The sequence below is a fragment of the Sceloporus undulatus genome, chromosome 5 (assembly GCF_019175285.1).
Source record: "Sceloporus undulatus isolate JIND9_A2432 ecotype Alabama chromosome 5, SceUnd_v1.1, whole genome shotgun sequence".
In the NCBI taxonomy this organism is placed as follows: domain Eukaryota; kingdom Metazoa; phylum Chordata; class Lepidosauria; order Squamata; family Phrynosomatidae; genus Sceloporus; species Sceloporus undulatus.
The window spans coordinates 28,152,184-28,170,785 of NC_056526.1; the positions used below are offsets into that span (position 1 = coordinate 28,152,184).

The window sequence follows — 18,602 nt, forward strand, 5'->3', positions numbered from 1 at the left end:
TTCTTTGTATATTGCAAACACTCTTTCCTTAATTATTTAAACAAACATTGTCAGCCAGAACATTCACAAGGTTGCAATTTACCCACAGAGCCTTATTTCACAAGAAAACAAAGTGAAAACAGAGCCTAATAGCAGCAGCTTTTTCTGGGTTTTACCACATGACATTGTAGTGCTTCATTTCCAAGAGTTGTATCACATTTGAACTTAACTGTGTTTCTTTTCCATTAGGCATCACATATTAGAGGGAGCATACACAGTGGCTGATCTCCAGCATTTGTCGTCGTTGAAGGGGGTGGCAACATCTATGCATGGCAACTTCTTGTCATTGTCCAAGAGAAGTGGAGTAAGTTTACCAGTACTCCTTGATAATGTTACACACACACACACTTCCCTAGAATTGACTGGAGCCTTGGAGAACCACAAGAATCAAGGTAGAAAATACTGAGCTATCTTGCAAGATAACTTGATCTACCCCTCCTCTTGACATTTCTATGAATAAAGCATGGAGTAGTAACCTCACCTGGAAGTGGCTTTGGTATAAAACAGCATCCATTCTATCTCTCCATCTGCATGGGCAGGAAGCTGGTAAAATTATAATACCACAATAAACTGTATTTCTATGCCTTCTTTTCTAGGATCTTTCAGTTGATGGTGCAAACATTGTAGCTAGTGATATTGCAGCAACAAATGGGATTATACACGTAGTGGATAAGGTATTTGAATCTTTACGATAAATAGCTAGGATTTTAAAAGAACTTCTTAAAAAACCAAGCTAGTTTTTATTCCTCTTCCACATCTTTACCTTGCTAAATGTCCTGCCTAGTAAAGATTTCAAAAGCATGTTAATCACTTTGTAATATTGATTGGCCCTAATAAAAGTATTTTGGATTTTTCCTTATGGAAAAGCTCAACTGCCTTTCCTTTTTGTGAACTAAAGTATGTACATTATTAAAATCATACAATATTCTTCCACTGAAAATAGTGTCTGTCCTACCATGCTGTCTCATAAGAACAAGTAACCAGAAATGATCTAAAGAGTCCTTTCAATTTGTGGTTAAATACATCTAAACAACTCTCGCTTGCTATGAAAATCCTGGTATGGGTTTAATCTCACACTTTTGCTGAAGTGGTGCATGTTATTTTCTCTGCCTTTTGGATAACTAACAAGTAAAATGCATTGCCTGTTCCCCCCAGAATTATTTTATTTGATATTTTATTTCACCATATGAACATTATAAGAACAGTGAAAAATTGTTTCAAACTTGTCTTCTGGTTTGTTTGTGTTTATTTTCAGGTTTTGACACCCATAAGAGGAGTGAGTGGCACATTGCCAAAATTACTCCCCCGCTTAGAACAGATGCCAGATTACTCCATTTTCAGAGGCTATATAATTGTAAGTATATATGCTTTAATAGTCAGAACTTGGAAAAATTGAAGTTTTATTAAAAGTTCAAGAATCCCCTAGGCCAGTATTTCTCAGGCTATATGATATGGAGAACTAGCATTTATGTTTTCCAGGGTGTCAGGGATTCACACCATATATGTATACTTTGAGTGCAATTATTTCTTTCCTTCCTGGAAACTTACCAGGGACCATCAGCCAATGGCTTGGAGAACACTGCAAGTCTCAGGACCACTATTTTGAAAAGCACTGCCCTAGGTAGCATAGCCGATGGTCATGGTAGCTCAGGAATCTGGCAGCTGGTATACCAAAAAGTGATTCTTTTGAGCTTTGAGAACAGTCATGCACATTTTACAATCATCCATTTGTGTCTCTGCAACAGCAATACAACTTGGCAAGTAAAATTGAAGCAGCTAGCACCTACACCATTTTTGCTCCAACCAACGATGCTATTGAAAATTATCTCAAAACTAGACAGTCAGTTTCTTTGGTATGTATCGGTTTTTACTTTTCAATAGGGCATTTTTGCAATAGAATTTGTTTGCTGCTTGTTTGGTGCTTTAGAGCAAAACTGGAAATTGAAAACTAGAAATTGCTCACTGAAAGGAAGTGTTAGGAAGCTACAAAGTGTAGTGCACTCATAAGGAAATGTTTATGCATTCATACTGTTGTTGTTATTATTATTATTATTTTATAAAGTGCTGTAGAGAAATACTAATTTCTTTGCTTCATTTCTGTGATTCTAACACAGTTGGGATTGGCATAGTTGCTGAGTTGGTTACCATGAAAGGTTCCAATGAACTCAAATGGCAAAACTGAACCACCTTTCCACAGGACTAGCAATGGAATTTTATTTTATTTTATTTTGGACTGTAACCCCAAAACATGACACTTCCTTGGTCCCTTTTGGTGCAGGGCATCAGTTTAGGTATCAACAGTCTACAAACCATTGGAAAAGTTCTTATAAATCAAACTACAGCCAGAGTCTGAAAAGTTACTTTTTAAAGACAGATTGCCATGTAACTCATTATGAAAACCCAGAAGTGACTTGCTACAGTTGCTACTGTAAAAAATCTGTTTTGTAACTTGTTTTATTGTATCAGTTGTTGCTTTTGAATTCTTTTTTAAAGTCTAGAAAGGTAAGAAAATACTCTAAAAATTGCAAGGGGGGACTTCAAAAATGTTCCAAGAAACTGCTTTTAGACCTCAAAGTAATGAGAAAAAGTAGCACAAATATTAACAAATGTTTCCAGTATTACTATTTATCTCCCTTACATTACAAGAATAGTTGTTATTTGCAATGCATTACTTCCAAGTTCCAGTCATAGTCCATTGTTTAAAACTGGGAAGGTAAAATGCCCTAATCCAGCCCCTGAATCTTCCTCATTAGGGAGTGAAGAATATCAAGGAATCCCCTCTGCATTCTCAACTGCAGTTGCAAACCCAGGACTCTCATCAGGATGCAGATGGTTTCAATAAATAATTCCTGATAGTACTTTGTCCCTCTTTGCCCTTTTCCACAAGGGAAGTGCATCAGGGGACAGAGAAACCAGCCTTGCTTTCAGCCAGCTTTTGCAGGTGGCAGCTGAGAGCTCCTCTCAAAACTGAGTCAGCACTTCATTCCTATTCACTTTTCCCTTTATCAAAAATAGGAAGGAAGAGCTAAATGAGTCAAACTGTGTGCCAGCATTTGCGAGGAAATCTACATCTTCCTGAAGTGTTTAGTATCCATAATTAATTTAATCTACAGGATGAAAACCAGATCCGGTACCATATTATTCTGGAGGAGAAGCTCTTGAAGAACAACATGCACGATGGGATGTTCAAGGAAACCATGCTTGGATTCTCATTTAGAGTGGGATTTTTCATTCATGATGCCCAGGTGCTACAGTACATCTAAAATCAGTCAATAGCTCTTGCTGTGCCTTATTTATTTAAATACTTGCTTCAGGAAAAAGATTTATATTTGCCTTACTGACGGTATTAGGGAAAGGTTCTACTGAAACCAGGATCTTAAGTCAAACTCATCTGGGAGCTTGACTGGCATAAGTATATTTACATTCCCAGCTAATGAAGTCACTCATTATATGTAAACATTAAGCATGTGCATTAAGTGGTGAACTTAGAACTTGAGATAGAAAGTAGAACTGAGAGTTAATGAATCAGTATTAATGTCTGGCCTTAACTAGAGGTCATCTATTTCAATGTACTGTACCTCTTATTGTTTCAAAAGCAGTCATATTGAATGGGTTGGTGATTTTTTTTTTTAAGACAGCCAAAATCTCCTCAAAGTGAGGAGAAGATAAATGTAATAGATCTATGTCAGATAGTTATCTGATATCTGATGTTTTTAATTTGTCTTTTCTTTCCTGCATTGTAATTTTATCTATTCCTCTATCTAATTGTTATTACTTTTAGAGTGTATGCCTCGGGCAGGCTTTTATATATTTCTTAATGTTATTGATTTTGTACAGCGCTGTGTATAATTACAGCACTTTAGAAATAAAGTTTAATAATAAAATAGTTGACATTTGTGGAATGATTGATTGGTTGCATAAATCAAGCTGGAGAAATTAGAAGAAGGAAAGGAGTAACACTAGGACTATAGACCTGCAAACAGCCAGACCAGAGCATTATTAAGACTGGGACATATTATGATATGCAAAATACTCCAAGTCTTACATGGGGTTTAATTATAGGCTCGAAGAACTTTATAGAAAGGACTAAAATTGCTTAGAATGGTCTAAAATACAGCATTTTGAGTAATGAGCTATTTTTCCAGGGCTGTGTTCAGTGCTTTTATATGCATTTTTATTGTTTTCATGCAGAGACAGATGCACTCACTTTGTAATAATTATACGACAAATATTTATTTAAACTTGTCTCCCTAACATCTTCTAAACTGATATTTTGTGTGTAGCTCTATGTAAATGAGGCACCTATAAATTACCCAAATGTTGCAACTGATAAAGGAATAATCCATGGAGTGGGAAAAGTAATGGAAATTGAGAAGAACAGATGTGATTACAATGATACTGAGATCATAAATGTAAGTTATGCCCTTCTGTGTGTGTACTCTCTCTCTCTCTCTCTCTCTCTCTCTCTCTCTCTGTGCGTGTGTATGTGTGTGTGTGTGTTAATGAATATAGTTATAACTGAATTATATACCACTGGAACCAGTTTCGGCTGGTTTAGTGTGAAAATTCTGATTGTTTTCTGATTGTCTGGTTGTCTTCTTAGAATATTTGCAATAAAATCAAGCCTAAATCTGAAGTTATGAGAAGGGGAGCTTCCCCTGCTTAGACCATGAGTTGTTGAATCTGACTGGAACAAAGAACCAAAACCTATGCATTGATCAGGGATGGGAATTGTTAGGCCCTCTGGACATTGCTGAACTAAAATACCCAGCATCACTGGACAATGTAGTAAATGGAGAGGAATACTGAGAACTGCAGTTCAACATTTATGAGGGTGATATATTTCCCACCCCTGGCACAGACACTTATATGTTACTTATTTTTAAGGTTGCTTTGGATCACGTTCAATAGGAACTGCAGACAACACAAACAGAAGACCTTCCTTCTTACCATTTGAAACAAGAAATAAGAATACTTTCTTGAAAGTAGGCTTTCTACTTTTCCATTTTAGTTGTGGATTCAGTTTCGTTCAAATGGTTTCTGACTTATGGTGACCCTTGAGTGAACCTGTCGCAGGGTTTTCTTAGCAAGATGTATTTAGAGGGTTTTTTCCTAAGCCTTCCTCTGAGGCTGAGAGACTGTGACTTGCCCAAGGTCACCTAATGTGTTTCCATGGCCAAGCCAATTTCTAAAGTCATCATCCAGTGCTCAAACCACTATACCATGCTGGCTCTCAATAAAACTGTCTTACAAATATGTCAAAGCTTCATTTTAATATTTTTATATATTTTATTAAAAAATTCTCTCCCAACTTGAAAGGAGCTTGGAATAGCACATATCATTCTCTTTCCTCTCATTTATCCACACAACAGCCCTGTCAGGTAGATCAGGCACAGAAGCAATGATTGTACCGAGGTTACTGATGAATGTTTTCACTAAGCAGGAATGGAAGTGGCACATTTTGTTTATTAGTGTGGCCTTTATTCCTCATTTCTGAAAATTAAACAAATGAAAATAGTAACAGCATGAAGGGAATAGAAAGTTAAATTTTGCAACATTCTGTTTTATTAAAGCAGAAAGAAATAAATCTAGTGGACAGTGGGGGGGGCAGTGTAGCCATCTGATCAGGAGAATTGTCAGGACAGTAATCAAAAGTTTCATTCAGATGAAAAGTAAAAATGTCTCTTTCTGCATTTGCAATGCCTTTCTACGGTTTGTACAGAGGAGCTGCTAGTGATCTTTTCTACATGCTTTTACATAAAAGAGAATGTGTGTTTATTTTGTTTTTAAGGGGAAATGTTTGCACTGTTCATACCCACCTGGATGCCCTCCTGGGACTACACCAGTGGTAAATATCTTGGAATTAGATTGGTGTAAATAGATGCATTTTTTCATATATATAAAATTTTGTTTTTGTATAATAAGGCCGTGATATCCCCTCGAGTTTGGTTCCAGGATACCAAAATACAATGGTGTAATAAAAATGGCAAAATCAAGGTTTGCTTTTTGGAATATATATGTATACTGTATGATGGCATAGATGGTTGAATCTATAGATAAGGAATCTGTGAATGTGGAAGGGCAGGTATTTATTAACTGATTTGCTATTACAGCAGACCCTTGTTATATGCTGGAGTTTGGTTCCAAGATCCCCCGTGGATAACAAAATCCATTAAATATAATGATATAGAAAAATGGTGTCCCTTATAAAAAATGGAAAATTAAAGTTTAATGTTTGAAATTTATACTTATTTTGAACATATTCAAACCATGTATGTTTGAATCCATGTATAAAAAAATCAGTGTATAAGAAGAGCTGACTGTATGTGTAAGTTGACATGTAACTTACAGCAATCCTGTCCTACAGTTTTTTTGGCAAGATTTATTTAGAGGAAGTTTTCCATTGTGCTCCTCGGGGCTGTTCCCATTGGCTTATATTCCGTGTTACAAATCAAATACAAGGTACATCGTTCCTATTAGAAACCAAATTAATTCTAGAACAGTTCTAGAGCAACTAGTGTCTCTTGTGTTCCTTGATCCGCAAGAATCAAGGAACACGAGAGGCACTGCAGACTGGGCCAGCCAGAAAAATCAGCAGTAGCAGAACATGCCACAAACCATCCTGGGCATAAAATACTGTTTGAAAACATTGAAATTCTGGACCATGCCAACCACTACCATGTCAGGATGCACAGGGAAACCATTGAAATCCACAAACATCTGGATAATTTCAACCGGAAAGAAGAAACCCTTAAAGTGAGCAAAATTTGGCTACCAGTCCTGAGGAATAGCAAAATAAGGACTCAGCAAATGCAAATGGGAAACCATTCAGAGTCAGGGACTTTCCCAGCAGATAATGATCACCAACTAGCAGACATTAATCCTCTTTTGCATTAGCCTCCCAGCCTGAGGACTGCCATCAACATAGAACAATACACATGCAAATCACTCCTGCATTCCCAGGCTCACACAGTGTGTGTGTGTATGTGTGTGTACACAAACCCACTTTTTTCCAGGCAAAGCATTCTCTGAAGATGCCAGCCACAGATGCTGGTGAAACATCAGGAAGAAAATCTTCTAGAACATGACCACATAGGCCGAAAAACTCACAAAAAAACATGGATGCTGGCCATGAAAGCCTTCAATTTCAGAATATATTCATTAATTGAAGTATAAAAGAAAGCTATTCTGACCCTGATGTAATATTTTATGCATAAAAATCACTTGTCTGATAATGTTCTGTTCTTTTTATTTTTCTGCAGCCAGGCAAGAGGGAAATCTGTTTTTATCTCCACTATTATAGGATGTCTTTTCGTTCTGGATGCCAGCCAAAATGTGTTAAAACCATAATTGTGAGTACTGATTCCCAACCCAAGCCAATATTTTTATTTCTCAACCGTTGTTCCACTGTCAGAGCATAATAAAGAGGAAGAATACTGAGAATTGGCTGCTATATCTATAAGTGGGAGTTAGGTTTTCTTCCTGAGTGATGGATGTTGTAGTCGAAAAGAAGAACACCAAGGAGGAGGACAATGAAAGGCTGTTGTTCTTTATACAAAAATAAATAATCATATCTTCTAAAAGTTTTTTGCACTATTGAAAAGAAGAGCAGGCCCAAATTCCAGTTAATTCCTTTTTCCATATGGATAATAGTGTTTGTGCTAGATAAGCAACAGCACTCATACCCTGAACATGAGAAACAAAGTAAAATATATAGAGAGATTAATGTGTGCTTTTAGCATAGCAGCCCAAGCAAAGCTTGGAGAAATAACATTTGTGAACTACAACACCCAGAATGTCCCAACATCATGAGGAATTGGGATTTATAGTCCAAAAAAGTAACTTTACCAGGCTCTGTGCTCTGGGTGGCTTTCCTGACACATCTTCCTTCTATCTTTCTTCTCTTCACATGTAATTCTGGTTTTGCCTTACATCATTTGTTTCTTTTCAGATCAGAGAATGTTGTGCAGGATTTTTTGGCACACAATGTGAGCCTTGTCCAGGATTGGTTGGAAATACTTGCTTTGGCAATGGAATTTGCTTGGATGGCATCAATGGCACAGGTTCTTGTGAGTGTGAAACTGGATTTGAGGGAGTCGCCTGCAATAGATGCATCAAAGGCAAATATGGCACCAACTGTGATCAAGGTACTTCAGGTTTCTGACTAGTGGAGTTTTCAAAATGACTGCCAGGCATTTGTAGTCACTGCTGTGGCAAATTATTCTATACCAATCATGTGCTCTATTTTGTTCTAGGCAGCTAGATCCAGTGCACATTTATACTCATGGAAGAACTGGTCATGGGAGGAGATCTGCAGGCCTATTCTTCCATCTTTATAGGAAACTATTGTTAACATAATATTATCTGTGAAATTCAAAATAGTGGATCTAGACTTGTCATATGTGGACAATGAAGTTCTGTAGAAGGTTCTTCATAATGAGGTTGTGTGATCACTGTCGCTCCTACAGCCTTCCTCAGACTGATGTTTTCCAGAAATTTTGAGCGGGAATTACCAGTATGCTTGAAGATTTCCCAGGCTAGTTGGGGGTGATGGGAGTTGTAGCTCAAAACATCAGGAGTGTAGTACTGCATGCAAAAACAGATCATTGGGTCAAGATGACACGCTACAGGGCTTACTTCTCTCTGTCTTCAGAGCTTGATCTGTAGTGAAAAGTGGGAGGAGACAGAAATATATAACATTCATAACATAAAAGTTATACTATAGAAAGTTATATAAGTTACATTTGAAATATAATACAGAAAGTTATACAGTGCGCCCATGCCATATGCGAGCGCACTATACACAGCTTTCTGCTTACATGGAAGCCACGCGACAATCTAAACAATGACTGCCATGTGCACGTGCCTCATTGTTTTCTATGGGGCACAAGCATATGCGGATTTTCCCTTATGGGGGGGGGGGGGTCCGGAATGGATCCCCCGTGTAAGGAGAGGGCCCACTGTATAAGTTACACTCAAAATGCTGTATATTTGGGCAATAATGTTTTCCAGTTAAATAGACTTTGTTGTGGCTCCCATAGTCTGGAAAATGCAATATATCTGGAAAATGCAATATGTAAACTACCCATTAAAAGGATTAATTCAATTTCAATGTTATGAAAAATGAAGAATATGCAGCTGGAACACATTAAGGTAGATGTTATCATAAAACAACCAATATTACTGTTGTGTGCAATTTTTTGAAGCTTAAATCTCCCTCTTTGCATTTAGATTGTACCTGCATCCATGGGAGATGTAACAGTGGTATTAAAGGAGATGGCACTTGTGAGTGTGATGTTGGCTGGAGAGGTGTGAAGTGTGAGAATGGTAAGTGCAACTGCCGTCCATTTCTCTGTTTTTTTGAAGATGCAAGTTTGCCAGGAAACCCCCATGGTAGGTTCACTTTGGGTTTGCCATAAGTCAGAAATGATTTGCAGGCACACAGCAACAGTGTGTGTGTGTGTGTGTGTGTATAGTAACCAAAAACAACTTGAGTGCTTTTCAACTTCTTACTACTTGTGAGAAGTAGTACTTCTCATTACTACTGCACATTCTAGTTCATTAAGGTCCCAATCTTCATCTCAGTTACTATATTCCCACGGTTCTAACAACATGTTTATATCTTCTGATGTATCATTTTAATTGTCTCTCAGCTATTGGTTGTGTTCTGACAGAAAGATTGTTATGGTATTGTACTGAAACCTGTACACACACACACACACACACACAACTTGTTTTTAATACCAACTAACTTCTGTGGAGTTCCTGACAATAGCCTTGCCTGTGTTTTTATCATACACAAAGAATCATAAGGGCAGATAGATTGCTGTTCCATCTTACAGCTGATTAAGAGAAAGTAACTTCCACTTATTAGTATTAAATAACAATAATACAAATGAAACAAAACATCCGTGATGGGAGGAACAAATTTAGGGAGGTTCCAAATGAGAATTTTGTCAGGCACTCTTCCTACTTCATTGAAAATGTCTTCATCCTGTAACCCTCACATGTACTCTCATTGTTTTTCTTATCATTTTACTCTGGGCTTTCATGCAGAGATGAAGAAGCATTCAAACACTTCTCAAGCTGAAATGGTATAATCCAGAAAAATGTGTAGATCAGCTATTAGGCAATGGGATAAAAGAGGAAGAATGGATATCATTGTAGACTACTTTGAACAACAAAAGTATTTATTCTTTCTTTCTTTCTTTCTTTCTTTCTTTCTTTCATCTCCCAGAAATCAAAGATGATGAATGCAATGGTACCTGCCATAGTAGTGCCAAGTATGTATTATCTCAAACTAGCTCATAAGCATGAGACAGAATTCAGATAGCATTCAGGCAGTATCAAATTTGAACTTGGAGCTGGGGAGGAAATATATTTAAAACTTACTTTGTTTACTCTCTTGTATTCCATTATGCTATGGTGGTTCTCATATAAATTTTTAAATATATATAATTCAGTTTAAAACCAACAATCAAACTGCAACAGAATAGCAGTATATGTTTTAAAAAGAAAAAAACAAGCAAACAAATCAAGTAACATGAATAATAAACCAAAATCAGTCACCTCAAATCTGAACTGAAGTGCGGTGTCACTCTGAAGTTCTGAAATGAACTGAAACCACCCAAATGGGTTCTAAGCTTTATTTTTGTCTTGGCTGCTACTGCTATTTGCACAGCCCTGCTGAGCTAAATGACAGATGAAAAGTTTTTGTGTGTTCCATCAACCTGCTTTGAGACACAGATGCTGATTTAATCACAACTTGTGTTTTTATTTGCATTTTTCTCTGTTTTGCACATCATCTTGAATCCCAGTTGGGGGAGGGGGGGAAGCAGGATGGAGGGTCAGCATGGTATTGCAGTCCCTCTGCTGGGCTATGACTCTGGAGACCAGATTCAAATCCCCTCATGGCCATGGAAACTTACTGGGTGACCTTAAGCAAGACATAGTCTCTCAGCCTCAGAAAAACAAAGCTTTCCAAGAAAACCCTATGATAGGTTTGCCTTTTATATATGTCTGTGTGCTTGTCACCTGTTGACTTATGGTGACCCCATAACTTTCTTAGGGTTTCCTTAAGCAAAGAATGCTCACACGTAGTTTTGCTAGTTCCTTCCTCTGAAATACAGCCTACAGCACCTGGTATTCATTGGTGGTCTCCCATCCAAGTACTAATCAGGAACTGGCTCTACTTAGCTTCCAAGATCAGATGGAACTTGGTACCTTGATGCTATTTAGGCAGCAGATTCACCTTTGAGTCATTGTAAACTGGAAATAACTCTAAGGTACACGACAACAACAATAAAGGGAAGGAAAGAGGGAAATATGCAAACTGTTTGGAAGAATATAGCTTGAAAGAGCAGTGGAGATGCTATAGAGATTAATTTAGTTTTATACATGTTGCTTTCCTCTTTCACCCAATTCCTCTTTTAGCTGCTTTCTCAATCCTGGAGGCACAGCGTATTGCCAATGTGCAGCTGGGTTTAAAGGGAATGGGACATATTGTACAGGCAAGTGGACTTTATTCTCTTCTTTTTAAAAATTTGTGTTGATTTTTGCAAGCAATTGGTCTGATGTAACAGGGTCCATAAAACTGAATGTGTTAAATTAAAAGGTAGAATCATTCCCTGTTTGTGTGTGTGTGTGTGTGTGTGTGTGTGTGTGTGTGTGTGTGTGTGTATATATATATATGTTTGAAATGAAGAGTTCCCAGTTTATTCGTATTTTTTATAATGAAGTTTGTAAATGTATTTCTTATGATTTATTTGATATATTTGATTTATATCATGCTCTTCTTTCAATATGGGACCCAAAACAGTATAATTTGAAACACAATAACTAGGATACAGGTTTACAGGATGAGAACAGTGGAATTTTGCAGGTAATGATTATTCTATGTGAGCAAGTCAGAGAGGGATGAAAACCAACAAACAACTCAACTGGCTCAAGAAGAGGGAGGGAGAATGACCAGCAGAGTTTTAGCAAAATTCATCCACCTGAAGACACCCATGCAGTCTTTCAGGACCTTGGACAGAGTCTAGGGAAAGCAGGCCACTTGTCCAAGGAGACCTTCTCACATCAGCCTTTTGTTGACCAACTATGAAATAATGAGACCAGACACAGTATTTGGGTTAAACAAGGACCATTTTATTGACCTAAAACCTGTTTAAAAGTTTGAGGCCTGGGGTTGAGCTAATGAAGTGGGGAGCAACCTAGTGTGGGTTTAACTGAGGTCCAGATGTCAATCTATGACACCTCCCCAGCCACCCTTGTGTGATACACCAGACCTCAAGGGCAATCCAGAGAGATTGACTGCTATCTTGGGTGGCCATTTTGGAAGGCCAACCTGGAGGGCTGCTTCCCAAGCCCCGTGACTTTATAAGAGAGTAAGCCCCCAGATCAGCCTCAAGGGCAGACTCTTTCACAAACCCCACCCCATCCCAGCCAGTCCTAGGTCCTGTGGCAGATCCAGAGCCCAATGCTCCACCAGAGCAGAGTACCAAGGTGTGCACCAATCAAATATCATCTCCCACCACACTACCTACCAGATAGAGGCCTATTTAATGACACCACCATGTGCCAATTGTCAAAGCTACAGTATGGGGTAGGTGAAAAACACCAGATAAAGGAGAAATTCCTACCTGGCCTCACAACTACCAGTGATGCTCATACTGCACTGAGGGCTGGTGGTGGGTTGTGTTGATCAGGGGGCACATGAGGAGGTGACAGGCCCTTCCTTTCCCTCTACACATGACCTCTACACATTCCCTCTACACATGACCTCCTTTCCCTCTACACATGGCCCATAGGCACCTGGTCTCCTTTCATGGGGGACAACAAGAAGCCCTCTGCCTCACAGTGACAGACACCACACAGCTCAGGGACCAGTTCAATACTCCCTGAATGTGATTATCCCCTCAGGCTCTTCTCTTTTTGCATAAGTCCAGTGCACAGGGGCATCTCTTTATGTTTTCACCTGTGGTGGGAATCATGCAGCCTTCCAGTTCTTCTTGGACTGCAAGCTCCAAGTTCTTAGCTAGCATTGCCAATGGTTAAGAATGATGGTAGTTACAACCCATTAACATCTGGAGGGCTAAATCATTCCCATCATTCCCATCCCTGGTTTACATGGGGATTACTTCATTGCTTCACATTTCCTTGATCACAGAAGGGAACTAGTCCCCATGTGATAGCCTATCATAGAGCTGCTTTGCTCATTACTAGTGCTAAGTGTTCTCATCTTTCTTAAGGAGTTTCAGGGAGTATTTTCCTTCAGAGAAGGCACTGAGTTCTTTAAATGAACTCAAGGTGATGTTGGGCAAGACACCCTTTACCTGCAAAGGAAGGCAAAGGCAAATCCCCTCTGAACAAATATTGCCAACAAAACCCTTCATTGATTAGCCTTTGGATTGCCATAATTAGAAAATGGCTTGAGACAAACAACAACAACAACAACAACAACAAATACTTGTCAGCGAGCTTGTGTTACATTTTTCTGTCAAATGTATTTAGGGCAAACCAAGGTGTGCTACTGTATGGGGGCTGCAGTCATAGCTTATATTGCAAGTCAAGAACTGCTTTCATAGCTTATATTTTGAATGTCTTTGTAGCTATCAATGCGTGTGAAACAAGTAATGGCGGTTGCTCTACCAAAGCAGAATGTAAACGTACTACCCCAGGAAACAGAGTGTGTGTCTGCAAAGCAGGGTACACTGGAGATGGAATAGTCTGCTTTGGTAAGTGCTAATAATATTTATATGGCCATTATGAAGTAAAGAAATAGCTAGTGATGTTAACATAGTAATGTCTATAGTCTACGCACTGTGAGTTTTGTTTCTTTTAGTACATGAAAGTATAAACCATTCATTCCTTTTTAAAAGAGAAGTACATAGGCTCACAAGGTTACTTAGTTATTTAAATATATCACAAGATGTCAAGGTGGCATTCTCATAAAATCAATTTAAACCAATTTAAATTTAAAATAGTAAGGAACAAGTTAACAGTCTAGAATCATATTAAACAATTTAGCTAATGAAAACAAATTATACGTTTAAAAACATGCCCCTGTCCTGTACAGATTTGGACATATCATTATATGCTAGTGGCTTTACTGAAAAGCTGTGCTTTAATTTGGCACCAGAATAAAACCAGCATTGGCATGAATGAATTGGGCTTCCAAGGGCAGGGCACCACAGTAGACAAGGTCCTCTCCCATATCCTCCCATATTTTATTGCTCCACTGGTGGTATACAGGGAAAAGCCCCTTCAGCATACCTCAGCCCTCATGCAGGCATAGCTAGGAAAAGGCATTCTTTCAATTATTGAGACTGTAGGCCATTTAGAATGCCATCACCAGCATCTTGAATTCAAACCAGCACATCTAGAAATTACCAGCACATGAATTGCTGTGGCCAGGTTATCCATTTCCAGGAAAAGCATAGCTTGCAGAGGAAATTCATTTCCATCCAGAACACACTACTTCCTAGACATGGGAACCACCAATTCAGAGAACCACAGTCATATGTTAATTCACCTTTAGTTTATTAATCAATCCATCCCATTACCTGGGAAAAGTTCTTGGTCAGAGCAACTATGCTTGTATTAAAACCAGATGGAAATGGATCCAGATAATGTTTCATCTAAAAATATCTGATGTTGATTAGTCAATTAGAGCTAGTTAGTTACCCGCATTTGTTTACCCAGATGGGGTGCTACAGGACACAACCTCACTGGAGATTGCAGTTTGTCTGAACTATGTCTGGGGGTCAGGTTTTTGCCCATTGCAATTAAGTTATATAGTCATCATCAAGTTTTTCATGTGACTCTCATGTCCAAAAAGAGAAAATGTTGAGTTGAAACACAGAACTATTTCATAACTCACATGGAAAGTGTTTTTGTTTGTTTGTTTTTTCAGTGTTCCATTCCATAATCTGCATGCTACTACATCCAGGAGACTATTTTGAATGGGCTTTTGATTAGTCTGTTTTACATATTTCAAAAGGGAATGTATAGCATTGCCACCTCAAGCTGCAACAAATATTATCATTTTATTTTACACTCATTGCAAAACAGAGGGAACAACAAGGATTACTTCAAATAAGCAGATTTTTACTGACTGTGTTTCTTAAAATGAGCTTTAGAAGACGTGAAAAAGTATTCACTTTTATCTTTTGTTGTTTGCTCATATAAAGAGATTAACCCCTGCTTAGAGAAGAATGGTGGCTGTGATACAAATGCAGAGTGTACTCACACAGGACCTAATCAAGTAAGTAATGTTCTCTTGTATTAATACACACAGTAAGCAATTATTTCTGGTGAGTCATGGATTGTCCAACTCCTACTCTCCCAGGCTAAAATGAAAGCAATGGAAAATCTCCTGTGGATAAATCCTGCCAAGAAAATGCTATGCTTGGGTGGCTCTCCATAGGTCTGAGTCAACTTGAAGGCATATAACAACAACAACAACATAAGCTATAAAATGATAACCTATACTTATAAGAAGCTGCTTTGAACAGAGTCAGGTCATTGGTCCTTTAGGCCTAGAGCTCTATGCTCTGACTGACAGTAGTTCTTTAACATGTAAAGTTTTTTCCATCACCTACTGGCCTGAGATTTTTTTTCAGTGATAAAAGACAAAGTGTCCCTCATATATTCTCTGACTCTGAGCAGAGGTCCTTCCTCATATCCTGTTCTAACTGCAAAGTTTTGATATAGCCAGGAAGATAAATCTCAGTTTAGCAATGAATTTACTGAAGGAGGTTAGATAATCCTGTGCTTCAAGATTTTAGCTGTAATATGGGGATTCCAATGTTATCTTCCCTTGTGAAAATTACTGAAATAATGTGTTTTGTGGTGGGCAAAAAATAGATCAGGACTTACTACTTGGAGGCTTCCAGTAGACTGACAAGGGCACTGACTTCCAACTTTTTAATAGCAATGACTACATATTCTCTTTGGCTAGTTGAAGAAACAAAGCAAAGCTTTAGAAAAGTGCTCGGTAAGTAGGAACACATTGTGTGAAAAGGTTGAATTCAGTTGTGGTATCACAAACAAATACCCTATCCAAGCACATGCTCAGAGATAAACTTTGTTCTTGTTTACTTCCAAGAGTGCGCTGGCCCCAGTCAGCTATCTCCTATGCCCCTTGGCAGCTATTGAAGAATCTTGTTATTTTTAAAAATCACACAAACCTCAAGTTTGTTGGCTGTATGTGAAATGGTTTGATCAATTTTAAAGTGGTTTCTCAATTAATTATTTGATTCTACTTTGGAGATCATACTGTACATATACCTTTCATCACAAAGTTCAAAGACGGGAAAGAAAAGGATTATTATACTATAACGTCCAAAATCTTACATTAATAAAGAAAAGAGCCAGAAGCCTATATTATGAGAATGCTGCAATTTAACCTGTATAACCTGAATGGAAGTTAGTTGCCTAGGTAACCAGATCTCTGAGTATTTGTATTTCCAGTGAGATATATGAGATAAATTGAAATAACAAATAAAGATCTAACTTGAAAAGCTATTTTTGAAACATTTTTGTTATTATTTTAAATGATGATTTCAAATAGTTTGCAGACTCTTTGAACTGTTTTATCTGACAAGAAGCTCTAGCACCTAGAAAGAAAGTGGGGCAGAATACACAGCTTATGTGCTCCGCATATACGAAAAGGAACTTCAAAAGAGATATGAATTCAGAATAGGCTTCAGTTATTCTATTTCTTATCCAGATTATTTTAAAATTATAAATTTTAAAGTATGATTTTTAAAATATGGGGTGATTGTTTGAATATGTGTTAGTCTCATATGTCCTTTTAAGCTGATATGTGTTTTAAACTATTTACGTGCTTCATCTGATGTTATGATTTGTATTTTAATCTGTTGCTATTCCCTGCCTTGATCAATGGCGCTGTGTGTGTGTGTGTGTGAACATTTATTTATTTATTTTTCTATACCCATAAATGTAGCCAATTAAATTAACAGTCTGTAAAACTGTCATTATACTGTATCACTTGACATTGCTTATTTCCTTATTCTGGCAGGCAGCCTGTAATTGCTTAAAAGGATATTCCGGGGATGGCAAATCGTGCACCTACATCAGTCCATGTTCATTTGTGAGTACATTCATATCAGTACAGTTTTTGATTGGCATAATATTTTTAATGTGTGCCTCTTGTTGTCAAATAGAAATCCAAAGGTACTGCCAAAGTATATCTTGTAATACCTCCCGCAAACTGATGTAAAACTGACCTCTGTACCTGTTGCCATTTACTAATAATAATAATAATAATAATAATAATAATAATAATAATAATTTATTTGTATACCGCCCTTCTGAAAATCAGCTGCATGTGATTATTCAACCTCTCTGTTGATTTTGCTCTAGACTTAATTTGAGTGAGGATTAAACTTCACTCAGATCATCCGGCTGCATTTCCCCCGACTGTTTGGTGATTACAGGCCATCAAACAAATTAGGAAAAGGAACTCAGGTCAAAACATTTTTAAGGAAGGCCCCAGTGTCCCCTTTATCTTTATCCATCTACAGTACAACACTGTACTAAAGATGTTAACCTGTTCACTGAGTCAAAAGCAACATTTTCTTCTGTAGTGCCACATGAGAGCATAATTAACAGTGGTGCAGCCTTGAGAAGAAGACCAGGTCTCCATTGTAGTTTCCTCCCACAAGTTCTTCCTAAAAGCTTCTTGCTTTGATTTGGCTTTTCCCCATGTTTCAGAACCATGTTTTCATGCATTTCTTGAAGGAAAACTAACTAGTAATCAGTCTGTGGGTTGGGAAAACAGGCAGGAAAAGGATTAAGCACTTATCTCTAGCCCTAAGCTACTCCTCTGTATGTCATATCCTTCCAGCTCTACTTTGCTTAGAAGAGCAGATTTATAAAATTATACCTAGTGTGGAGAAATTGGACAGAGATAGGGTTTTTCTCCTGTTTTCATAATACCAAAAGTCAGAGCATCCAATACATGTCCATGAGGTTCCGAACAGACAACAGGAAGCAGTTTTCCAGACAATCCATATTTAAAATCACTGAATGTGCTGGTAGCCAATAACTTGCATGGCTTCCAAAGGGATTAGAGATATTCATGAAAGATGAGGCTATCAGTCACTTTCTCATCTCTCTTTTATACTGGGTTCTTGTAACATTAAAGAGGAGCCAAAAAGTCACACAATATTTCAGTGTTTGTTCATTCCTCTCCAGTGCTTCGAGTCACAGAAGACAAGAGTCACATCTCATTGAAATAAGTGAAACCTAAACTTAAAAGTGAAAGGCCCGTTACAGACCGCCTAAAAGGGGCGGTCTTGGGCCGCTGCCGGTTGCAGCACGGAGGAGTCGCAGCAGCCAAACCGTGCGACTCCTCCGCACTGCAAAGAAGGAGCATGAAAATCGCGCTCCTTCCAGCAACCTGGAAGAGACGCCGCAAGTGCCTAAGCGCGCACTTGCAGCATCACTTCTGGGGTGCGACGTGCATACACAGAGCGTCTGCTACATCAAGATGGTGGCCATGTGGAACGGCTGATGCCATCTTGTACGGACTCAGT

At 38.2% G+C, this 18,602-nt stretch overlaps 1 protein-coding gene across 6 annotated transcripts in view; it reads left to right on the forward strand.

Annotated features, from left to right (window-relative positions):
• Positions 1–18,602, forward strand: part of STAB2 (stabilin 2) — a 98,597-nt gene that overhangs the window by 47,285 nt on the left and 32,710 nt on the right. For all 6 annotated transcript variants that reach the window (XR_006103970.1, XM_042467108.1, XM_042467109.1 and 3 more), the window contains 15 exons: positions 229–343; positions 636–713; positions 1,295–1,393; positions 1,785–1,892; positions 3,153–3,284; positions 4,323–4,451; positions 5,831–5,887; positions 7,302–7,391; positions 7,991–8,186; positions 9,271–9,366; positions 10,277–10,322; positions 11,473–11,549; positions 13,650–13,775; positions 15,231–15,304; positions 17,084–17,155. Coding sequence is in view for 5 of the 6 variants with exons in the window: in XM_042467108.1 (XP_042323042.1) it covers positions 229–343; positions 636–713; positions 1,295–1,393; positions 1,785–1,892; positions 3,153–3,284; positions 4,323–4,451; positions 5,831–5,887; positions 7,302–7,391; positions 7,991–8,186; positions 9,271–9,366; positions 10,277–10,322; positions 11,473–11,549; positions 13,650–13,775; positions 15,231–15,304; positions 17,084–17,155 (1,495 nt within the window). In the remaining variant the exon portion in view is untranslated. The remainder of the gene's footprint in view (positions 1–228; positions 344–635; positions 714–1,294; positions 1,394–1,784; positions 1,893–3,152; positions 3,285–4,322; positions 4,452–5,830; positions 5,888–7,301; positions 7,392–7,990; positions 8,187–9,270; positions 9,367–10,276; positions 10,323–11,472; positions 11,550–13,649; positions 13,776–15,230; positions 15,305–17,083; positions 17,156–18,602) is intronic.